Raw genomic sequence first — 25536 nt, 5'->3', positions numbered from 1 at the left:
GCATTATATCATCCTTGATTACGATATGTAATATTAATTAATTGCTTCAGTTAATATTAAAAAAAAAACTAGTTTGCTAACAGAAGAAAAACAAGCTAGCAGAGGATGGTTTCCATCCATCGACCTCTGGGTTATGGGCCCAGCACGCTTCCGCTGCGCCACTCTGCTACAGCTGCCTCATGACTGAATTACCAAGCAGCAGAAAAAAAAAAAAAACTGAACATCGTTTTAACCAGACACACGGCAGTGGCCGGGCCGAACCATGGAAACGTTGCAAATCAGAGATGATCCGTTTTCTTTTCTCCCAAATACGGTATGCAAAGTATGCAACTTTTCTGCCCACTTTGATCACAGGTAGTTTTATCCCCCAGTTTCGGCTGCCAATTCCAATATTCTGTCTCTCTAAAGCATCTTAAATCGTGGAAAGCGCTCTTTGTTTAAAATTACACTGAAGACTTATTTTGTTCGACCAGCCTTACAATTAGATATTTTGTTGTTTTTAAGTAGATTTTGTGAAGCGCATATCGGGCGCGATAGAAAATATATATGATTAATAGATAGATTGATTAATTGAATGTTAGCCTGCGTTCGATCTGGCAGGTTTAATTCTTCAAAAGACAACGCCGAAGGGTCTGATAAATGACACTGTAATTATCTGAGATGATGCATGTAGACAATAATGTAAAAATTATTATTATTTATTTATTTCTTAGCTGACGCCCTTATCCAGGGGGACTTACAATTGTTACAAGATATCACATTATTTTTACATACAATTACCCATTTATACAGTTGGGTTTTTACTGGAGCAATCTAGGTAAAGTACCTTGCTCAAGGGTACAACAGCAGTGTCCCCCACTGGGGATTGAACCCACGACCCTCCGGTCAAGAGTCCAGAGCCCTAACCTCTACTCCACAAATGGTTGTTTTCGAATTTGTATTATTTAATTTCATTTTTCTTTTTAAATGTAGAGCTGTTTTATAGTTATTAATGTATTATTATTAGGTTTGTGGTATTAATATTATTTATAATGTTCATTATTAACGTCGGTATTGTCGATATTAAACACAGACAGATATGAGGTTCAGTCCAAACAGAGCGCCGAACTCAGCGAGGTCCAGCAGGGGACAGTAACTTCACACGGGGCCATTTCATCAACCATCACCTCAGAAACACAAACAAGCAAATCATTATTATTCTCCATTTTTAAAAGTCGCTCAGCGCTCTCCTGTAGCAGAGCGTTAAGTCATTTAAATTCAGCTCCGTGTGCTTTCTGAGCGACTCACTTACTTAACGCGCCTGAATGCATCGCATTGAACACAGCGCTGAAGAGCCAACATGGCGAACTCTGGCATCCAGTTTCATAACCGCCTCGACAGGGAGGCCAGCCAATCAGGCTCACGTGCTGGGGATAGAGTGTTTCTACAGCCAATCAGGCTCACATGCTGGGGATAGAGTGTTTCTACAGCCAATAATACGCGATGGGTCCAACCAGACCCGCCTTCTGCTGGTGACGCTTTCATTTCAGTCCAGGAAATAGAGAGGTTTGTTTTGTTCATGTGTGGAGAGGTGGCTGCAGTCAGTGATGATTTTACAACACGCTGTCTCCTGCTGTTTAAAGTATTTAGGCTGGGATGAAATGTTTTCTAATAATTAGTGATTTTTGTGTTTGTTTATTACCTGCACGGAGTTCCGTGAAAAGGAAAGCATCCCTTTTCTGTGTTGAATTTCACACACAGAGCGGAGCGCGTCAGTCGCAGCTACAGACAAGTCGAGCTTTTCAATGAGATGATTTACTGAGAAACAAACGCGTTGAAGCTCCAGCAGAGCTCTGCGCGATTCTGAAAGACCAAAGTAAAGTTACTCCTTGCAAAGCATGTTGTTTGTGTTCTTTCTTTATCACACCAGAAGAAGTGATGAATATATTTGAATGGGAAGGCTACAGTAAAAAATAAATATTACTAAATACAAACCGCAGGCGGTGTTTCTGATTGAAAAGAGGATTCCGCTAGACCAGTGTGAAACTCAAACCAGTGAAGATGGACGCGTCAGTGTGTCCGTGTCGCTCAAGACGAGCTCGCCTCTACCATCGAGCACGCAGTGAAAGCGGCTCTACACACCGTCTTGTGTGCGATTACTAAAGCTGTCGGCAGCAAATTCACTGAATTCAGAGTGGAAATGGAACAAAAAGGAGAAAGAGAATGAAAGTCTGAAGCTGAGATTGGAAATATCACAGAACGAGCTGAAAGCTGTGCGAGCGTGTATAAACGCTGCAGATGCAGACATTAAACAGCCTTTAATATTTCAAGGTAAGATTGATTTTATTGTGTGGTATTGCTTGGTCAATCCAGCACCTTAAACTACCTTCTGTTGGAAAGATCTTGGTTAGAATTTCTCTTCGGACACGTTTTAAAGTGTTTGATTATTATAAGCGTTGTTAATAACACAGTTCTGTCCTAATATTGGCTAGAAGGAGTCTAATCAAGGCATTGTATTATTTTATATATTTAAATAGGTAGTCTAGAAATTAATAAAGTACTAGATTGGTAAATCTTAGCCAGTCTAATTTAAGAGCCTTCAATGGTATCCTTCTGGTAAAGTGATGTCTTGTATAGAGTCCCACTGAGACAGTCACAGACCATATTGCAGAGGGTTAGAATAATGATTTGTGATTTAATATCAACATACAGGCAGCAGCACATGGGGTTTCAGTGTTTGATTGAACTGTTTGACTGCGAATCTATTGTTAGATAAATGGTTTCATTGTATTCCGCTCCAGTGCTGTTGAGTTTGTCTTTGGTACAGTCGCGGCTCATTCGCTGCTCGTTCTTTTGCTTTAGTCCTGTTTCCTTCTTGTTCCACACACACATTTACACGATCTTTCCAGACCTCACTGTGTGAATAAAGGGGCGGCAGCAGCACCCTGCCTGCACCAATCCGCTGTAAGATTTTGGACACGAGTGGTTCCACAAGTTCAATTAAGGGTTGAAGTTGGAGGAAGTAAATACAACACAGTAAAGTGTCAACTGAATTGTATCATTTTATTGAGTCTCTAGATTGAGTCTCTAAATAAAGTACTTTGTTCAGCTGATGGTAAACGGAATTAGGAAACGGTCGCTCATATTGCTTATAAACATTTACTAATACAGGTTATTATTTAAGAGCAGAGATGAGTTTGCACAGGATACATACAATAGGGAGAGCCACACCATTCCAAATGTATTTTAATACTACAAGGGATGTTATTGGATTTATATCTACAGTTCACGTGACGTTGCACAAGTAAGCTTCCAGTGTTGTTGCTAATGATTATTACACAGGTGGAGTTTGTACAAAAAACATATTGCTGCACTTTAAAAAGTTTGAGTTGTGTAAATCACGTGTTTAAATGAAACTGCTTTGAGAATAAGCAGGCTATCCTGCTGCAGTCGCTTGTCTGCTCATTGTATTTGACACATTGAAACTTGTATTCTGCGTTGACCGTTTCCTTCAAAACCGTTCTCACAGTACAGTATCAGGTAACAAAAAGACATTCCTCAGACACTTTGCTAAGACTGCAAGTCTCCTGGCTTGGTTTCTAAGCATGTTTGCAGTAGAGAAATGGATGTTTGCATTAGAACAATGCAAAGGCAGAACGGCAGTCATGATGGTGATTGACAGGGAGGTAGAAGTGGATGCAATGCTCCAGTGTGAGGCTACAGGAGGTGAGAAAGACCAGCAGCACTGAGGCTTGTTTTGTACAGGACGTAGAATAAAAAGATGTTCATATGAAAATGACTTTTCCTTCACTTTGTTCATAGGAACACAGACACAGCGTTAACCGATAATTGCAATGTAGAATAACAGGAATGGTATCACACATCAACAATAAGCCGGTCCCTACACAAAGCTGGCCTGTATGGATGGGTGGGAAGAAAGAAGCCATTACTCAAAAAGCAATTGAACTACTGGTGACACATTTGCTTTTTATATTTCCATATTTCAGCACATGCATCAGTGATGTGATATCCATCAAAGTTCCTTTGAAATGGACAATCAGGTGTTCCGTGGGAGCAGTGGTCACGCTTCATTTGAAGTGCTGCTTGTTTAGTCTAGTAACTGTTAGCAACGAGCTCATTAAAACTATCAAACATTGTTCATTGTGTTCTTAATGTTTGGTTAATTAAAAAGTAACCTATTCATGTACTAATAACGTCATTTTATTGGAATTGGGAGAGGTTTGTTTAAAGGAACTATTGAAGCTAGTACTGTAGTAATGTTTAGCAGTGAGATCAGGTTTGGTTTTATTACCGTATACTCACTAGGAATTGACGCATGCGCTTATACTTGAGTATGTGCTGTTTTCTGTGCAGGTGCAGTTACTCCTTTGGTTTCATATAGAAGCTTATGCACCTGCATTTGAGTGTAATGCAAGGTGTGGAGGCTCACATGTTCATATATTGCATTACAAGTTAAACACCATATTTATTCTTTCTCTTTGAATTCCAAATGTTGTAAGACGGATAAGGGTGTCTGCTAAGAAATAAATAAATAATAATCTTTTTAGCTTGTAATAATATAATAATAATATCTTTATTTTTATATAGCACCTTTCATAGTGGACCACCATCTCACAGTGCTTTACAGAGGTAGGCTGTGAACTGTGCATTATATGCAGTCACTTACAATAGGGCATTGATTTAATAATATAAGAAAAGTTATGAACAAAATCAGGGAATTTAATGCATCAATACTTTTCTAGTAGCTGACTGATCCCTGGCTTTCATCTAGTTGGCTTTTAAAGACATCCTAATGACTCTGCAGCAGCACCATTCTAGTGACCCATTTCAAACACTCCCAACTCTGTGAGAAGTGTCTTCTCTAATCCTTCTTTGTTCCAGGCTAAATAGATTCAGTTCCCTTGTCTGTTGATTGTTTGTTAACTCCGCTGCAAGGGATGTTGCCCAGTTGGAGGAGCACGTCAACCCGAGCCCTTTTTGACACTGGGTGTAATAATAAATGTGTCAATTAGCAGACGCTGTTATCCAAAGCAAGCAACTACACAGACTAGGGAATGAACTATACACCAACAATTTCTGCTGCAGAGTCACTTCCAATAGGACCTTGGTTTTACATCTCATCCGAAGGACGGAGCACAAGGAGGTTAAGTAACTTACTTTGAGAAGATGTGTCTCCTAACCTCTGTCCTAAGTCTGTCTCCACTTATAACTGTGTACTCTAGTCCTGGTCTCTCTGCTGTGCTTGAAAGAGTGACTACAGTTAACTCCAACTTTTTAAAAGCTTTAGTCTCTAGTCTTTTTTTTGTTCCAGACTGAATTGATTTAGTTCCCTCAACTGTTCTCTCAGCATATTTAGGGTTGGTTGAGTGTACAAGGAAAACAACTGACTCTGGAGAGGAGTTACCAATCAATGCCAGCACACTGGAGATCCAGAATTCAGAACACAGAACCAGGGAGGGCATTCGGCCCATCAGTGCAGCAGCTGATTGATCTCAAACCTGTTAAGTCGGGTCTTAAAGGATCCCAGCCCTAACAACATGACTTGGTAACCCATTCCATCCCCTCACCATACTCTGTGAGAAGGTGTTTCCTACCCTCTGTCCTATGGCTATCCACACTTAATTTCCAACAGTGCCCTCTGACCCTGGTGTCAGTGCTATGCTTGAGGTATTAGTTTGGGTTAACTTTGTCAACACCTTTCAAGTTTTTAAAGACTTCAGTCAAGTCTGCCTAATTGTTCTGTGTTCAAGCTAAACAAATTCAGTACCCTCTTCACAGCTCGTTCCTTTAAACCCCGGGATTAGTCTTCATCTTTATGATTGCTTCCCCGTTGCTGGTAGAAATGAGTCTATCACAACACCAAGGTCTTTCTCTCACACCCACTGTGTATTTCAATCCTACTTTTTTCCTTCTAAAAAGAGACTTAGTAATACAATTGTGAAATGTTTCAATAAGAAACATGCACTCCACACCGTACAGCAGCTGACTGATTTGCTAATGAAAGAAGCAGCTCAACCACAACACCTGGTATAATGAACATGTTTGTGAGCCAGGTGTTTGCAGTACTGTACTGTAGATATGAAATTCCAGAGAATGCTTCATTTTGCATGACTGATAACTAATCATTCTTTTGCCTTTAATACTGTATATGGGGCCCCCTGTCTGCACCTGCTGACCCCAGCACTGATTCTGCACTGTGTTAAGAGAACAATGGAGATCACTGACACTGTGTCAATAGATTTGGATCATAGGGTATAGAGGAAATAGTTTTCAAGTGAAGTATGGAAATTTGGAAGAGGAGGGCATCACACAGTATCACAGTGTTGAAAAAGAAAGGGTTCTTGATGAGGGTTTAGTGGTGAAGGAGTGCATTTGCCTGGGAGAGGGTATAAAACAGAGCAGGGTGGAGGGACCAGAGCAGCTGAAGAGTGGAAAAGCAGCATCAGCACCTTGTCAAGATGAAAGCCTGGACTACAAGAGCCATTCTCCTCTCGGTCCTGACAGCATGTCTTCTGTCAGGGGCTGGTAAGACTGCCTTTCTTCTGAGTAACATGGGGAGGGAGGGAGGGATTGCATTGATTGCCTTCAACGTAAAATAAATGGGGGAAGAGATGGCATTGACTGACTTTCATCAGAATAACAGAAGGGTAGGGAGATAGCAGACAGTCTTCCATGAGATAACATAGTGGAGAAGGCAGGCTTTTCCTCAATGCTGCATCATTGAATAATCAACTTACCATAAGAATATCCTTCTTTGTTCTTAATTTGTACATTGCCATTTAAAATAATGATTCCACCCCCTCCATTTCCTCTGTGTGCAGATGCAAGGAGCCTCCTTGAGGACTCTGAAGAGCTGGGAGATGATGGTTACCAGGCCAGCAAGAGAGAACTGGGTAAGATCCATTCTTCCAGAACTCAATCCAATTTTCTCAACACAGAGGTTTGAGGTTTGGGGATTGATTTGATGAGCCTGTACTCCACTAGAATAAGACACAGCATTTAAAGAACTTGAAAACTCCCATGTGTTGCATCAACCACCTCCCACCATGGGGACCCCTTATTAAGAGGCTGCTTCAGACCAGAAGGATTCCCTGGTGCTGTAAAATGCAGCTGTGGCTTATCCACGTGAATAGCCAAATCAACTCATCGTTTCTTATCATTTATAAGAACTTATTAGAAATGAAACAGTCATAAACAGTAAATATTTAAATATATTGGGGGGGGGGGGGGGGAACAAATCAAGGTTTGCATTTGAAATTTCCCTTCGAGTCGATCTTGCCTCCTGCTCATCTCTTCAATAAACCATTGCAGGGTGTGAATAAAATACACTGAGATTTTAAAATGTTCATTCAGTTTGATTTACCTTTTTCACAAAATATACATATCCTTGAAACATATAGACCTGCTCTTTCATTTATTGTGCTAATATTCAAACCACTTTTTATACAGCAGATTTAATATAATAAATTATTTAAGAGATATTAAAAATGCAAACTGTTTACTGCAAGTTGATTTATTACAATTCCTTGCCTTATATAATATGTGGCACTTTAAAGTGGTTTATTTATATAATATTAATTCAACTATTCTACACTGTTGCAGTTATTAACAAAAGTGCAGAATTTTATGACCATAATTACATGTTTTCAATACAGATACAAAAATCTTAATAAAATTTTAAAAAATCCCAGTTTTCCTAATCGGTCCGTTTGCATTCTCCATTCCATGCTGTCATTCCTTTCATAGCACTGGATACAACACAGGACTGCTCTCATTAAAAATGTAACCACAGCCTGTGTTTACAGATCTCAGCAACACTTTGGAAGACTCAGAGGAGCAGGAAGGAGCACTGGAGAACAAGAGAGCGCTGGGTAAGGAAAGAAAGAAAGAAAGAGAGAAAGAAAGAAAGAAAGAAAGAAAGAAAGAAAGAAAGAAAGAGAAACAAACAGAAAGAAAGAAAGAAAGAAAGAAAGAAAGAAAGAAAGAAAGAAAGAAAGAAAGTTTCTTATTTGCAGGATTTAAGTTAAGCAATGACAAAAAAGCACAGTCCTGGACAGACCACACAATTTGTTTAGAAACTCAACCTGACTAAACATCGCTAATCATGCATAACATCAAGGGCTACTGTATATCCAGAAATCTCCTGGTTAAACCTCACAGCTCTGCATTGCAATGTAATAGGGCACTCTCTGCCTCCCTGTGTTGAGTGTCCTATGAAGCTGTGCACTGCAGTCGAGGGAATCCTTCATTGCTTCATGAAGCTCTCTTCTCCCTGTTCCAGAGGCAGAGGATTCAGGTGACAGTGATGCTGAACTGGACAGTGATGGACTCAAAGGAGAGCGGGAGTTGGGTGAGTCCTTTGAAAAGCACGTCTGGGTAGTGTGTGGGTACAACGTTAAACCTTCAAGAGGAACACATTGTGAATTACAGATGATAGACTTAAGGCCAAACCCCAGTGAATCTGAGCACATTTAGCTGCTGTTTCTCTACTGGCACTAACACAAAATGCCCAGATCTGTTTCCTAATGTACGTCTAACTGTATAAACCTATTTCTGTTTTACCTGATAGGAGACAATATGATGGAGAAAAGAGCTGACAGTGAGTACAGATGGCCTATAGCTTCTTCTGTTGAGTGTGTTTCTGTCTGTCTGTCTGTCTGTCTGTCTGCCTGTCTGTCTGTCTGTCTGTCTGTCACACTGAAGTGGAAGAGGAAAACACAAAGCTTGAGGGATATACACTTTGAAAATATTTCATCTGTTTGCATTTAACATGTGCATTTAAATGTGTTGATGCAGCACCTTTAATAAGACGTATTGTATTAATTGATCACCTTAAATGTCAGTAAGAAGGATCGCCCAACTGAGATATAATAACTTGACTAAAAGGTTGTCCTGTTCCCTTACCTTTTTATCAGTCAATGTTTATTTTATATAGCGCCTTTCATAGTTGACCACAGTTGTTTTGTGCATAAGTCTGTGTGATTCTTTTCATATGTAATGCAGACTGAAATATCTTTCTGTTAGTAAGTGCCATCACCATCTAGTGCATAGCAGTGAATTGAAAGCAGAAGGAAGCGTGATCCAGTCACTAGCTCTTCTATAAAGACACTTTGACTGATTCAGCCTACATTATGTACATATATCTAAGACAGGCAACTAGAACTGAAGAGCAGCTCCTGAACTCAGGTGAAAACATTGTAACACACACTCTAACAAAATGAAATCTGAAGCTCCTTACTGTTCAGCAATCTTCTTTAATGTACATTGAAATCCTAATCCAGATTTGGAGAGTTCCTCAACATGGTCTGTGTTTAAATAGAAGGGATGCAATCTACTGTTTGTTTAATGATCTTCACGTGCTTTCTGTCTCCTGAAGTGGATTCTGAAGTGGTCCTGACACAGTCCATGGTAGTGAAGAAGGATGCCCTGTCCAAAAGATACTACAGAAGTAAGTGTGTGTCTCTCTGGAGCTGGCTCCTGGTTTGGGTGAACTGCATGGATTGTAGACTGAAGGTCAATTGACTGAAGACATTGAGAAACACTTCAGTATTACAACATATTCTACCATGGAGTGGTTTCATAGTTCTGGACAGACTGGAGGAAACACTTTGAAATGTGCCCCTTGGTGTCTTCATTAAGCCTGTAACAGCTATCAAAATCAACCTATATTCTCAGAGGAACAGAAAACATTCCAGTAAATGGAACTCAAACATGAATATAAAGTGAACTATTAAATCCAATAACCACTGTTTCTGTTTTTCTTTTTCTTTGGAACAGCTTACTGTTGTAAGTATTTTATTTTATTATGGTACATTAATATGTAGAAATGAATTGTATATATATATTTTTAAATTGTATTTAATGGTGTATGTTTATTTCATTTCCAGATTATAGCATCTGTGCTCGTGGTAAGTGTGAATCTGATATTTTAATAAAAATGTGACTGTACACTACAATACAATACACATGTACTGTGCGCGTCACAAGAAATGAATACATGTTAACAATGGGGCCTCCTACAGCTGATGTTGAGAATATGGAATGGGGTATTATTGTATAATAGTATGAATTAGCTGCTCTTAATATGAAATGCCATCTTTATTTAATACATACTCACATAGTGAGGTGTTCTGTATCCTGTGGGAGGGGATATAAAGAAGGAGCCCTGGCTTTGGATTTTGCCAATAATAGAAATGTACAAATAGAGAGACACTCCTTTGAAATATATAGCTCTCTAATACACTACTGAGGCCCCATTCTTGTACAAAGCAGCCACTGCAGTGACTTCAAATGGACTGAACTCAATATCACTTGTATCTTTCACAGTAAGGTACAGATGCTACTATGGTAAGTAAATGGATTCTACTTTATTTTATGCAGCAATCAGTGGGTTTTATTTATTATTTTCAATCAGGGTATGAATTGTTTATCAGTGTAGCTTTGCTGAGAGGCTTCAGTGACACAGTGACTAGAGTGCAAAGCTGCAGTGTGGAAGGTAGTGGGTTTGAGCAGTTTAGTGGTTAGTGCTGGGCTGTAGTATAGGAGTTAATGGGTTTGATAGCTCAGTGTTTAGAGAAAGTGGTGCCCTGCAGAGTGGAAGGCAATGTGCATGCTTGTGGATCTGAGTATTACTTTTTTATTCATTAGTCTTTTAGCAGTCGCTTTTCTCCAAAGTGCCTTCGAGACTAGGGGGTGTACTATGCATCAACAACTGCTGCTGCAGTCACTTACAATAGGACTCCAGTTTTACGTTTTGACTTGCTCAGGGTCACACACAGTGAGTGAGTGGCTGAGCCGGGATGTGAACCTCCTGGTATCAAGCCCTTTTCATTAACCACTGGGCCACTGTCCCTGGGTAGCTCAGGGGGTTGAGTTCTGGGCTACAGTGTAGAAGGCAGTGGGTTTAAGAAGCTCTGTGTTAAAAATAGACTGTTCCTAATTATCTTTTCTTTTTTTGTGTAGCTCATCACTATCACTACTATTTCTACTACCATCATGGGTACCGCTGCGCACGCTGTGAGTATGCTTTTGTCATTTCAGTGAAACAAAATATAAAAGCAGGGGTTAAAACAAAGGAGCTTTGATCTAGGATTGCTCTGAATAAAACCTCAGAAGCATGTTTGGCATTTGAACTAGTATAGAGGGTTTCCGTGTTTTTTATTGATAGGATTACATTGCGAGGTTGTGGTGGCTCCACAGTTTAGCAGTTGATTCCATACCCTTTGGGATTGTGAAATTGCATGCTGAATTACACAAAGCTTTACTCAAATTTGTAATTCAAAGGAGTGCAATACAAAGAGTGTGGAGGATGCTGTCTACACATGGGAGGGAGTTCAATTCTGCAGCTCAGTGTGACACTGATTGCCTATATTATTAGACAATGCTGACCATTACCACCCCACAATCCCATTACCTAGCTGTGCAATGCTCTGTAGGGTATGGATCAGAACAATAGCTTTTCTGCCCAGGTTGCTGATAATGTCTTCAATTGGTTTCAGACTGGCGTACCTACCACTGCAGGCGATGCCAGCACTACTGAGAAGCAGCAGCGCCCAGGGATCACAGTGCTGGAGTTTACCTGACAGCAGACCTGCAAGCAAAGCTTAAACACACCAGCAACCTTCTTTTGTAGCATGGCTGTAACCTTTCTGTTGTGGTCCCTCTCCAAACACACAGCTACAGCACCCATATTTATTTCTATCAGGCCATTCCCAGTTTGTTTAAAACAGCTGCTCTCTGTTGTGCATTTGGTCAATCTCTTCAAGGATATATAATATGGAAAGTATGGAAAGGTGTCCTTATTTAACATGTAGTCTCAGATTCTCAGTGAGATCACATGCTCACACATGTTTGAATAGAAACACAGCTGCACATGGGCACATATACAAAGCGTTACTTGGAGAGCGTGCTTGATTGATTTGCCCCAGCTCATAATCACTGCACCGAGTCAGGTTTGACCAGTAGACTCCTTTCTTCTCCCAGCTCCTCACAGCCACCCTGTGATGTCACAAGTGACCCGTGACAGGCCTTGTTCACAGACTGACAAAAACATTGTGTTTATATAGAGATTTTCTTCATCTCTCAATTATTTAAAAATCTCTTTATTTGCATTCATGACAACAAATGCTCCAACTGTTGACCAGTATAAATGCTGTCCTGCCAAAACAACACTATCTGCTGTTACATGAAACTGGGTAAAAGCCTGTCTCTTTCTGTAAAGCTTTTTAAGCAATAAAACTATTAGCATCAATGTCTCGTTTTGGACTGGTTTATTTCACATGACATGTATTCTTGTCAAACTGCCACCACTGAAATCATTCAAAAAGCACTTTTTTATTGACAACAAAGAACTCTTAACAGGCAAGGGAGGATTCATGTATTTCCTCTTTCTTCTGCATTGCATATTTAGTAAAGGAGAAAGTGCCTGATTGTTTCTATAATGTCATCGGTTTAGCCGTTCAGAAGCACGTTGCTCTTTCCCAGGTAATTATTACTTGCATATTGTGGGTAAACCAAGAGGCATGATGAGATGCTGGAGGCATTATGGCAAACCCTGCTTTTACTTTACTGTGTGCTCCCTACATTAAACTGGTTATTGAACCTGGACCATCTCTCATCCTTCACTTCTACTAATGAATTACTCTCCAACTCTGGGGAAACAAACCACAAATGTGTGTATTGTATTATCATGATGTGCTAGAATTGACCTTGCTCTAAAGACTCACTGTGCTGTCTGTATTAACTTGTATTATAACAAGGTCAAGTTTATCAATTAATGTCAGTGGGCTTGGACAGCATTTAAATACTCCCGCTTCTAGAACATAAAAAAGTTTACAAACAAGAGGAGGCCATTCGGCCCATCTTGCTTATTTGGTTGTTAGTAGCTTATTGATCCCAGAATCTCATCAAGCAGCTTCTTGAAGGATCCCAGGGTGTCAGCTTCAAAAATATTACTGGGGAGTTGGTTCCAGACCCTCACACTTCTCTGTGTAAAAAAGTGCCTCCTATTTTCTGTTCTGAATGCTTCTTTATCTAATCTCCACGTGTGACCCCTGGTCCTTGTTTCTTTTTTTCAGGCCGAAAAAGTCCCTTGGGTCGACATTGTCAATATCTTTTAGGATTTTTAATGCTTGAATCAGATCGCCGCATAGTCTTCTTTGTTCGACTGAATAGATTCAATTCTTTTAGCCTGTCTGCATACAACATGCCTTTTAAACCCGGGATAATTTTGGTCACTCTTCTTTGCACTCTTTCTAGAGCAGCAATATCCTTTTTGTAATGTGGTGACCAGAAATTAACACAATATTCTAGGTGAGGTCTTACTAATGCATTGTAAAGTTTCAACATTACTTCCCTTGATTTAAATTCAACACTTCTCACAATATATCCGAGCATCTTGTTGGCCTTTTTTATAGCTTCCCCACATTGTCTAGATGAAGACATTTCTGAGTCAACATAAACTCCTTGGTATTTTTCATAAATTCCTTCTTCAATTTCAGTATTGCTCATATACAGACACAGACCAAACTGTAGTGTTTAGATGACTGGATGTGAGGAGCTTTGTGTTAACAATGGGAGAACTGGGCTGACTGGGGAGGTAACTGATGCCTATGTCAATTGTCTTATTACTGCTGTTATTACATTATAAACAGCAGTGGTGCTCTGGCTCCCTCTTGTGGTCAGTGTGAATGATGGCAGTGTGTGCAGCTATGCAAGGCACTGATGCCTGTTTCCAGGCTATACAAACACAGAGATGGATTCAATCAAACACTAAGTTCACAGTTTAATAGAAGAGTGGATTAGTTCTATTTGTATATGTGTTCTAAGCGCTGCACTTGTGTTTCAATAGGTGTCATATTATGATATTTATAATGCACATTTTTATTGCCTGTGTGCAGTACCTTACACTTTTCTGTATTAAATGTCAGTTGCCATGTGTTTGCCCAGTTCTGAATGCTGTCTAGATCATTTTGAATGACCTTTGCTGCTGCAACAGTGTTTGCCACTTCTCCTATTTTTGTGTTGTTGTAAATAACAAGTTTGCTTACTATACCAGAATCTAAATCTTTAGTGTAGATTAGGAATAGAAAAGGACCTAATACTGATCCCTGTGGTACACCACTGATTACCTCGCTCCATTTTGAGTTTTCTCCTCTAATCTGTTTTCTACATGTTAACCACTCCCCAATCCATGTGCATGCATTTCCTTGAATCCCACCTGCATTCAATTTGAGAATTAATCTTTTATGCAGGACTTTGTCAAAAGCTTTCTGAAAATCTAAATAAACCACGCCATATGCTTTGCAATTATCCATTGTCGATGTTGCATCCTCAAAAAAATTCAAGCAGGTTAGTTAGACACGATCTCCCTTTCCTAAAACCATGCTGACTGTCTCCCAGGATACTTTTACCATATAGGTAATTTTCCATTTTGGATCTTATTATAGTTTCCATAAGTTTACATATAATAGAAGTCAGACTTATTGGTCTGTAGTTACCTGGCTCGGTTTTGTCTCCCTTTTTGTGGATCGGTATTACGTTTGCAATTTTCCAGTCTGTCGGTACAACCCCTGTGTCAAGAGACTGTTGCATGATCTCGGTTAGCAGTTTGTAAATAACTTCTTTCATTTCTTTGAGTACTATTGGGAGGATCTCATCCAGCCCAGTGGATTTGTTTATTTTAAGAGCTCCTAGTCCCTTTAACACTTCTGCCTCTGTTATGCTAAAGTTATTTAAAACTGGATAGGAACAGGTTGACATGTGGGGCATGTTGTCCGTATCCTCCTTTGTAAAAACTTGTGAAAAGTAATCATTTAATATATTTGCTATTTTTTATTTTTTCATCTATGATTTTGCCATTTGTATCTCTTAGACATTTAACCTCCTCTTTGAATGTTCTCTTGTTGTTATAATATTGGAAAAACATTTTGGAATTGGTTTTAGCCCCCTTAGCAATGTTCATTTATATCTATCTCTCTTGGCCTTTCTAACTTCCTTTTTGACTTGTGTTTGCATTTCCAAATAGGAGTGGCAAACACTGTTGCAGCAGCAGAGGACATTCAAAGTGATCTAGACAGCATTCAGAACTGGGCAGACACATTTCAAATGACATTTAATAGAGAAAAGTGTAAGGTACTGCACACAGGCAATACATTTCTCCCCCTTCCTTTCTATATTGGTTAATTGTGGGCTCTATTTTCTTTTTTTTAACATCACTGAGTCCCTTGTCCCTGTGCAACCACGATGTAGAAACATATAGAGAATGTATGGGAATGGTCAATAAACACCACTGCTGTTTCTCTTAAAGCGTGTTTATTTATTTCTAATACTGGACCCTGTCTTAATACTGTATTACATTATGAATATGAATATAGCTGAATTATTAATTGTAGATAATACTTAGAATACCAGATACATATTTAGCATTAAAAAGCAATACATGTGATTTATTTAACAGTCGTTCATTATTTTGTGTATCAGCCGCCACACAAAGCTGAGCGCAGTGCGGTATACTGTAATGATGCTCCAGTCAGTCTGTCCGGACTGCACCTGAACCATCTTAAAAACACGAAGCCCCTAATAAGCTAAATTGAAAAAATTGCGCAGATATAACGAAGCTAAATTTGAACTCCTAGCTGGAGCAACGAGAGAAGGCGAGAGGGCGGGGCAGAGAAGGAGGGGGAGACGCTGCTAGGCAACCGGCTCGTGAACATTCCGCTCAGCTGAGCAGAGACCGTTAGGATTTAAAAATGCGAACGTTCCGAGCGGCGTTAGGCGCTTCGTTAAATTAACACAACGTTGCTGGCATTTTAATTTTGAAGAAAACAATATTTTAACTCAAACAGCACTGTTTAAAAAAAAAAATACTTTACTAGAAGTTCCAGACCGTTTTCCAACAAATAAAAGGTGATACGTATTTATAATAAGTATATTTGTTATGATATTAAGACTAAAGAAATGTGCTACAGTTTGGTGTATAATTTATTTATTTATTTATTTATTAAATGTTGTATTTATTTTTTAATATTGTATTGTTTTCACAAAATAACATCCATACATTATCAGTTCATCTGCTAGAGTAATCAAATCACAAATATTACTCGTCAGTAATTCATACACAGACACACTGTGGTAACTTCAAGAAGTTAAAATGTAAGGCTGGATTAAAGTTTAACCAAATAAATAAGTAAATACATTTTTATCTCTTGCTGGTGCCACGGCTTGTCTCTGTATCAATCCAGTGATATTTGAGGTTTTGTTTATTACACACTAGCAGGTGATCTGATAATCTTATTGATGTTATTTTGTGAAAACAATAACACGTTAATACTGCGCTACAAAAAATGACTCGCCGTGTTGTAACTTGTGCGGGTGATGTCATGGGTTGTCATGGCAGCGCCGATCATCACGGGAGGGGTTATCAGTGGTTGTCGGAGAAACGCTGGAGTTCCGCGGCTTCCGAGGTATCCAACCCGAATATCTAAATCATATCTAAAACATTTGATTTTAAACCGTTTTGTATAATATTTTCTTTTTCGGGGCTTCGCTAATAGTTTCTTGTTTAGTCTTTGTAGATATTGGACTGGATCATTGTTTCAACGTGTATGTCTGGGTTTTGTCCAGTAGATGGCGCTGCTGCTGCTGTTGTGATGTTTTGTTTAGCAGAATGCAGTTCACGTACCGTGTTACAAACGGGACGGCGCTGCACAGAGCGGTACAAACTGTGCAATTAAAATCTCCGGTAGTACTACAGACGGGCCGCCGATAGTCATCTCCGATTAACCCAACATGAATATAAATACAAACCCAGTGTGGTTCAAATAGCACTCACAGTGACGGCGCCGGAGAGTCTGATAGCAGTTTTAATAATATGAATGTGCCTGTGTCTGATCGAGTCTTGCATCAAGCTCTCCGTCCTCTTTATAATATAAACACATTACACCCCCCGTACTACACACGGGGTTTCCAGTGTAGTGAATTCAGTTCCAATAACTCACACACTCAAACATGAAGAGAACAACATGTTGTTAAGTAGCACTTTTTTGTGATGCTAAAACAAGGTATATATATAAGGAGTGTTGATAATTTCACCCTAAACTTGCATATTGAAAGTAGCATGTCAAAGCAAGAAGGAATCTAATAAGTAGATTATGCCTGTGTGATCACAACTCAGAGGCAGCCAGACCTATGGCATCACACATGGGACTACAGAAACTGGTACGGGATTCTGGGAATTGTAGTTTGTTTGCAGTTTTACCGTTTTGTGGCTGAACGCTGGAGGCTGCATTAGCCACTGTATTTGATTTTTTTTTATCTAACGGGAGTAATACAAACTACACTAAGCAAAAATGAAAGAGATATATTAATGTTTTATGTTTTGCATGTATTTGGATTAATACTTAATATACTTAGTTTTTGTGAACACGATCACCCACAGAACTGTATAATAAAGTTTGTTTTTAGAATTCTGTTCTTTGCATGTGTGTGTTTTATAATATGTACACCTGTCAGCACTGAGCTTTCAAAATAAGGGAGACTGCATGGGGCAGGACTCTGAAACAGGCCTTCACGGGCAGGGTTACCATATGACTTCATGCACACTAGAACACACTGGGATAGTTTAGGCTCTTCAACTTACACGCCAAAAGATTGTGGGAAGTGTAGTCCTGCTGTGAACAGTGACCAAGAGGTGTAGAATGTACCAGAATGCATTGCAATTGGAAAAGCCTGAATTGTCCCAATGAACAAGGAGTCACATGGTAACCAGAATGCATGCCTGCCACAGGCTTCCCATGGGCCCTAAAGTATGACCAATACAGACAGGAAGGAACTGCACTGCTGGAAATAGTGATTTTAGAACCCGAAATGTTAGCAAAAATAATTGCTTTTGCAAAAACGTATGTAGGAGCTGAACTGGAATTTTGATTATTAAAAAAAAGGAATTGTCACAGATAGCTGAGTTGGGTGGAGGTGTAAAAATAATCAAGCCCAGACAATGGTATGATATGACACAAGTTGTTTTCTTTTCCTTTATTTGTGTCTGCAAACCGTGGTAATCAGGACAACAAACAAAAGAAAATGTCCAAACAAAAGAGAAACGCTAACTGAAATGTGGAGAGACAAAACAAACAAACAACAAAGTAAAATTATCCAGACTCTGGGTGGCTGTCCTTGCCTTTCTGGTGTCCACCCTCCTGGTTGGCTGTCTCTCTTTTGAATTAGTTTGTTTATGTCTGTCAAAAAAGTCACAGTGAGCATTTGTTTGGTTTTATCCCTCAGTACCTCTTCCACACTCCTTTGTGCTTTCAGATACAACCCTCGACTGCTACAACACGGCCCCCTTTTATGTGCCGCGGAACACCAATCAGCAATTGGCATTTTAATCTCCTCCCAATTCTGGGACTTTGCAGGACATTCCGTGTTGTTGCCCTCAACAAAGATGGTGACCGTCCTTTCGGGACTTCCGCCCCAAAGGTAGAACTGCCACGTCACACCATCTCTGTTGGGGCCTTCTAGGCTGGCTCACAGGCCGCTGGCGGCTGGGAGGATGGCTTACAGCACGGGATCACTTTATCTCGTCACAGGAATGTATTCTTATTTTAGTTTATTTAGGTATGTATAATTATTATGGTTTATGGATTGGTATGTGCTCCTTTTCTATGCACTGCACCCTCAAGTGGTAGTTTTCTTTATAGCTAATGAACTATAGAATTCAGTGTAGAAAATAAACAATAAAGAACACAGATGACACAGTGAGGAGGAGCAGCAACAAATACAGTTCAACTGAAGACAATTAGTTTCTACTTTTGAAAGGAGTTCCTGGTATGGAACATATTGCTGTTTTGGAAGGATTTTCCACTAGTTTTATTATTGGATGTAAGTTAATAAAAGCTGACTATTCTGAAAATTGGGAAGTTTACACACCTGGAATTATTCTAGAAGTTAAGAGCTGGAAGTGATGTGAAGCACAGTGACTGTATGATGAGTTGTAATGTAGAGGATACCTAGCCTACAAAAACTAACAAGTGGGAAAATCATTTATGAAGCCACCACAATGTAAATTTAAAAGATACAAGAGAATCTGTCAGGGAGAAGTGCCCAACATAAGGGAAAGTGGACAAGCCTGGCTTTAGTGGACAGCTTTTAACTTTACACCAGCTTTTGTTTTCAAATGAACCCCCCCTCCTCCATTACTATTTCTACACATGAGGCTTCAAAATAATTAACAGTTAAACATATATTCTTAAAATAGTGAAGCCGGGCTCTAGTTTGTTTGTTGAAGCCTGGTTCATGACAATATATAAATTGTATACTGAAATAGAATTTCTATATGAAAATTGTTACCCAATACATATTTAATAAAAGGGACAAATGAGGGGGAAGGGGGGGTTTCTTCCTTAATTTTATCATGCTAAATAACTTAAGGTATAGTAATTGCCCTGTTACTGTTCAATATAAAAATAGGGTTACAGCTCAATGGAGGAAAGTCTTTGCCCCCGGGTTCACACAGTGAATTAGTGAAGGGTCCTTGAGTAACACACCAGATTGAGAATGGCCTGATCAGGGCAAATCAAAGCATTAAATACAGCAAGGATGAGAAAATCCCACTGACATGGCCATTCTGACATCACGTGTAGAATTAGTAAAGCACAAAAAAAATAAGCTTTTACAAGTAAGATTTTTATTTATCAATACACAATTTTTGGCAGTTTCCAGAAAGATACAACTCCAGCTACAAAGATAACCACTGAACACACACCCATTGCAGCTCCCAGAAGGGACCACACATTGAATTGGGCTGCAAGAGAAGAAAGAAATATTTAGAGGAATAAAAAGGAGATAGTTATATAAATTTTACTTGAACTGCAATTGTGTTCACATCATGCATATTACCACTTCTAGGCATAAAGTGAAGGGACCCATCTCTCTTCAGCTCAATTGGGCCAGAAGACACAAACACCTTTACTGCACCACCACCACCCATCCCTTCAACACTGTGACCTACAGGAGGAATTAGGAGTCCATCAAAACAAATGGACAAAAATGCATGCAAAATGTCCCCCCCCCCCTCTCAAAACAGAGCTCTTACCAAGCCTCTGTTTCCCTGGAATGCACCGTCTGCTACAGAGGCTGTCTGATGGCCGGTTTGAATCACATATCACAACACTGCAGTGGAAGTAAATCTGAAAGACAGCACACCTTGTCAAGCAAATCTAGCATCAATAGATCAGGCAGTACCATCATCCAATGAGGATTACTGAATTGAAAAACAAATATATTGCATCATAAGTGTTTCTTGCAAAAGTGCAGTTACATGTTTTCATTCCAACTCACTAAAGATTTGAGAACAGCGACCATTTGCTGCTTGCAAAGCAATCCAAACCATGCATTGTGGTACAAGACCCCCATCCCAACACTCCACTTTACCTGTCCTTTCAGTGCATCCCGGCCACTTGTGGAAGGAAAACATTTTCACTTCAAACCTCTTCAGATGGGAAGGGAACAGCACTCTTGCATTGCTGGAGACTGGGTGAAAGATGGTCAAGTACTCATCTGCAGAGTTCTCACAGCTAGAAAGAGAAAGTAGGTCAGGAGCACATCAGCCACAACTCCAATTCCTAGGTTTTGTAGCAGCAATATCATATTCAAGCATCTTACCTGTCCACAACGACATCCCACTTTGGAGAGCTATTCCTGTCAGCAGAATAGGTTGCCCAGCAGTTCTCCAAAAACAATTCAGCCTGTGGATCCCTGCTGTACAGGAGCTCTACCTCAAAATACAAGGGTCTTCGCAAGTACTTCACAACAGGGTAATCCCGAGCGCCATAGAAGTCATTGTAGGTTGAATCTGCAGAGATGCAAGGGAGAATTTTATAGGTGGAAACACACTACTAGAGCATCTATATTATTTCAATTGCCCAGTCATACCCAATGCAAGCCGCATGATGACTGCAAGGTCCCCCAAGCCAGGCTGGACTACAGGTGCAGGATTATTCTGGTACAAGAACTGTACTACCTTGGTGTCATTGACCAGATAGTGACAGGCAACTCTCAACCTGGAAAGAGGAGATGGGGTTAAGAGAGTTTCAGGCTCAGCCACAAGGATTCTCAATTTGATTGCAATCCTTACCGGTAAGATGTGAACAGCACTTCATTCTCATAAGACAGGAGGTTGTTGTCAAACTGGAATCACAAAAGGCTCAGGTTGCAATGAACTTGTAGATTTAGTATGGAGCTGCATACCAAGTTGCAGACTAGCCAATATGGTACTCAGGATCATCCCCAGCTGTGTACTAACTTTGTACCAATTTCACAATTTAAAAATAAAAAGCATCGATTATGAATATTGCAATTTCATAATTGAACACTTTATTGGGACCTCATGTTTGTTACAGTTAGTATGATACCACAAGTCTGTCTACAGAAACTGCTAGACTAATTTGGTATTGTTTTAGTAACCTCTAGGAGGGCAACAGCAGTTATTTTGGATTTGTTGCAAATACATTTGAATACACAGCTGGCGACTCTTGAGCTGCAATTGTTATTAACTCGTGTACTAGTTTAGTCCCATCCTACGTACCAACCATGGGATCTTCCCCAGTTAGTACGCTCCTTCCAGTTCACTGCCATTGACCCAAAAAGGTCTATAGGCAGCACATGCAATGCCATAACCAAGAGTCATGTGTCAACACCTTTCTCAACTGGACAAGCAGTTCAATACAAAGGTGGCATCCTTCAGATGTACACAATTCATGCAAGTAATTCAGCTGATGGAAACACCAGGTCACCATGGCTCCCCAGATTGATCCAGGGGTGTTGTGTCCAACTTGTCAATATGTTGAACCTCCTCAAAATATGGTTTTAAAAATGTGTCAATACTAACCCTTCTAGTTGTTCCACAGGAGTTGACATTGAAGTAGAAAACCGCATTGATAGCATCAGACTGAAGAGGCCGGCAACTCGGATCCCTTAGAGTTAGTTGACTTGGAGACAAGCTGGGGAAAGATTCCACTTTCACAGCGAGAGCTGCCAAGTTCCATTGGCGAAGCAATCTGAAACACAGCATTTGGATCCAGGTTAAGGAAACAGATTATAGCTTCAATACCACTCCATGCAACCTTTGGCCAATCTCAAAAGCAGCTATTCTAAAAAATGCTTGGTCTGCAGGAGAGTTACCAATCATCTTTGTAGGGAAACTGCAGGACAGAGAAAAGTCAGCCACCACAACCATGGTGCCAACATCCTTCAAGGTAAAGTCAAGCCTGCTTCTGATGCCTAAAGAACTGATCACCTACAGAGACAATACATCAGGTCAGTAATGTGTTGAACCCAAGACAACTAAAAACACATTAAAGTTCCATCACTTACTTCATATGTGGCATCAACTGAATTGTATGGCACAGTCATCCAGAAATTGGTAGTGTTGGCATTATACTTGTACAGGGCAAGCAGACTTCCACCAAGTTCTCTTGAGCCCACAAAAGGAACCCAGTTGCGACCCATGTTGCCATATGTTACCATGGTATAGAATGCAGCACCATCACAGTAGCCAGTTACTGTAGGTAGAACTGCAAGAGGAAGAGCAGTTGTCAGGGCAATGGACTGGATTGTCAGAAAAGGGTAGTTGTAGACCACAAATAGTCAGGCACTTACTGATGTCTGAGAATGGCTTCAACTACAGCAGGATGAGTAAAGGGTGTATTCTCTGGCACTATATTCAGCAAGTAGGTCAGGGGCAGAATGTAGGTTCTGGTGTCTGGAGGAGTTACCTGAAAAGAGCAAGGGTTTGTAGGATTAAACCCAAAGTCAGACAGCAAGCAACACATCCAGGAAGAAAATGTTTTTCAAAGGGCAATTGGATGGTTGAACAGGTGGGATGTTACCTTTTGCTTCACATTGGGGTCCTCAAATGGCACCTGGAGAGTGTAGGTCTTGGATCCATTGGGAAAGACATGCTCCTGGACATTATAACCTTTTAGGTTGGCTTCTGGCACAGTTAACGTCTCTGGTCCAACTATAATTTTGACCAGCTCCACATCAGGCAGGAATGTCCCCAGGGTCACATTGAACTCCCTGGCTTTAGGAACAGTGTCTGAAATTAAAGCATGCAGTTAAATGAAGGATATGAAGTGGAGCACTGCAACAAATCCCTTTGATTTACTGCATGTGGACAAGTTTTACATACTGTTTGTGACAACTGGTGGCCGAGGCATGAAAGGAGTGGTTATTGGATGAAGTACTGTGTACTTGGTCTTCTCAGGCCCATCTTGCCAGGTATGCTCCAGTATTGGTTCAATAGAGTAAGAGATCACATAGGTGTTGTCCAATACATGGCTCTGAAAGCACAGAAGCATCTTAGGAAGCAAGCTTTAAAATAAGGATTTAGAAGATGTTGAACATCTACATACCTTGTAATATCCACCATCAGCTCCCACAGGAATTTTTACAGTGATTAGCTGGGGACCGACATCCAGTTTATAATCTCTATTATGGATTGTTGCAGGGTCAAGCTTGCGACCATCAACTCCCATTTGAACATCAAGGGTAGTAATTTGTAGTGTTGGAACAAGAGGAGGTAGAACACGGGGAACATTCCATGTAATCATCTGTTCTGTGAAGGCTGTGCCATCTGACAGAAAGGAACACCATAGACTTGGTATAGAAAATTCACTTGAACGTAGAACAGTTCTTGAGCACCGTTACCCTCCATAAGCTTACTCACCAGTAGGACATGTAACTGCAGTGTCCACCATCATGACCATCCATCTTTGCTTATAAAAGGTGGTTGACCTTGGCACAGCCATTGGTACAGTTTGGATCTGTTAGAGGGGAGGGGGAATTTTACTAAAACAAAAGCAAGACTAAATCTACCTTCATAGTCTGGATATACTGTACTAGAGAACAAAGAAGCCTAGACTACTTACCACCTGAGGCTGGCTTTCTGTGGAGTTGTATGCAGCTCTAACCAGAATTCGAGTTGGTGTAGTGTTTATGCCATAGCCATTTGTCATGGCCCGAGCAACAGTCATGGTTATCTTTCTATTTGCTGGGAGATGGAACACAATTTTCCAGATGCTGTTGTCAGCAGCAGTTGCCTAGCAAAGAGAAAACCCCATTAGAATAGGGAGTTTTGAACACAAAGCATCCCCAGTCTAAAGGATTTGTCACAGCAGATGGCTTGTTTAATCAAACATGAACTAAAACTGAAGGGTGAAATTAACAAGGTATCACTGAAACCGTTATATGATCAAACGTCTAATGGAACAGAGAATCCTCAAATACAACTGCGTACGAAAGAGCCTACGTGAAAGCATGTGGTCTGGATCGGATACAGGCAGAGTTTGTAGCCACTCATTTGTACTGGACCTTAATCAGTGTACCAAAACTTTAGGATAATACTTGAAATTGCTCCTATACAGCAGACTTCAAAAAGGCTTATCAGGGACACATTTATCATGAAGGGTTTATAACCCTGCACATATGAAGCCACTACCTCAGTGGTTGAAATACAAGGCTTACACACTGACAAGAAAGTGTTAACTTCACCACAATCATGGTTTTACCAAAACAAATCACAGAATATATTTATACAAAGCCAATGCCTTAAATGTTACACAGTTCCAATATGACCACCCTCTTGGGAGACAGGTTAAAGTTAAGGGGGCCGTTAGATTTTGCTTCCTCTAGATGAGACAGTAGAGTAGACCTCAATTAGGCAAGACCAAGGGGATGTGAATGAAGCAAATGCAAAGTCACATGATTCTACCTCAGGGTATGCAAGGGACCAATCAGGATCATCTTGAACAAAGTTTGGCTCAATAAGTGGCACACCTCTTCTCACAGAAACCTAAAGAATATTGAAATTAGTCATGAGTGAAGCACTTCTGTAAGGACAATTAAAATACCCACACAACCCAACAAGTTATACTGAAACAGCATTATCACATCCTGACAGCCTTTACCTCCATGTAGTTTCTTTCACACAAAATCTCCCTCTCCACCCATGAAGAATAGCGGCATGTCATGCTCTGAACATAGGAGGAAGCTGAAGTCATAGCACTGTTTGAGAAGACACTGATTTGTACTGTCAGCTTGTAGGTCTCATCATTCTGGAAACAAAGGCTAAAGTTAGTCCCAGCATGTCACCATTAGAAACAAGTTTACAAGAAATAAAATGACGACTCACTGTGTTCCGAGCAAAGCAGCTCAGCACAGAAGCAAGGAACTTGGCATTTCCCAAGAAGTCAACAGTTAAGCTATATCCACACTGTGCAGCCAGTCTTGGAGAGAGGGAGACAAGCACCCCCTTATTGTCTATAGAAAGAAATTCAGATGGCCTTTTAAGAAACTGTACACGTGATCAAGCAATGTAGAGATATAACAAAGTGAACACCCCCACCGCCACGTCCCATCTACTTTTCGCAATTTTTTAAAAAACTATTTATATTTGTAGAATTATACGCCCATTCGGAACAATAGGTTTAGAGTAAATAATTTCTAATTCTGCGCACTTGAGGTCAACAAATCTGACCAAGG

At 40.1% G+C, this 25536-nt stretch overlaps 2 protein-coding genes and 2 long non-coding RNA genes across 4 annotated transcripts; 2 read left to right on the top strand and 2 right to left on the bottom strand.

Moving 5' to 3' along the window:
- Positions 1 to 1540: 1540 nt before the first annotated feature.
- LOC117965260 (uncharacterized) lies at positions 1541 to 9395 on the top strand. The gene is made up of 4 exons (XR_009323790.1): positions 1541 to 2310; positions 8282 to 8350; positions 8570 to 8599; positions 9377 to 9395. It is a non-coding gene; the product is annotated as an uncharacterized LOC117965260 (long non-coding RNA).
- A 492-nt stretch (positions 9396 to 9887) lies between these two features.
- LOC131729901 (uncharacterized) lies at positions 9888 to 12363 on the top strand. The gene is made up of 4 exons (XR_009323789.1): positions 9888 to 9908; positions 10327 to 10347; positions 10963 to 11016; positions 11499 to 12363. It is a non-coding gene; the product is annotated as an uncharacterized LOC131729901 (long non-coding RNA).
- A 7317-nt stretch (positions 12364 to 19680) lies between these two features.
- LOC131729899 (zona pellucida sperm-binding protein 2-like) lies at positions 19681 to 21178 on the bottom strand. The gene is made up of 7 exons (XM_059020163.1): positions 21131 to 21178; positions 20929 to 21056; positions 20659 to 20848; positions 20428 to 20570; positions 20090 to 20183; positions 19894 to 20001; positions 19681 to 19798 (listed from the first exon to the last, which is right to left on the bottom strand). The coding sequence occupies exons 2-5, from the start codon at positions 20942 to 20944 to the stop codon at positions 20152 to 20154; spliced, it is 381 nt and encodes a 126-aa protein (XP_058876146.1). The 5' UTR covers positions 20945 to 21056; positions 21131 to 21178; the 3' UTR covers positions 19681 to 19798; positions 19894 to 20001; positions 20090 to 20151.
- Positions 21179 to 22649: 1471 nt separating this feature from the next.
- Positions 22650 to 25282, bottom strand: LOC131729897 (uncharacterized). Its single transcript, XM_059020162.1, has 9 exons — positions 25187 to 25282; positions 24963 to 25109; positions 24767 to 24847; positions 23925 to 24095; positions 23723 to 23819; positions 23409 to 23629; positions 23186 to 23336; positions 22884 to 23092; positions 22650 to 22769 (listed from the first exon to the last, which is right to left on the bottom strand). Exons 2-9 carry the CDS (start codon positions 25053 to 25055, stop codon positions 22650 to 22652), a joined length of 1143 nt encoding a protein of 380 aa, XP_058876145.1. The 5' UTR covers positions 25056 to 25109; positions 25187 to 25282.
- Between the last annotated feature and the right edge of the window lie 254 nt (positions 25283 to 25536).

The sequence above is a fragment of the Acipenser ruthenus genome, unplaced genomic scaffold, assembly GCF_902713425.1.
Source record: "Acipenser ruthenus unplaced genomic scaffold, fAciRut3.2 maternal haplotype, whole genome shotgun sequence".
Classification (NCBI taxonomy): Eukaryota; Metazoa; Chordata; class Actinopteri; order Acipenseriformes; family Acipenseridae; genus Acipenser; species Acipenser ruthenus.
This window is presented reverse-complemented; position numbering and strand designations above follow the sequence as displayed.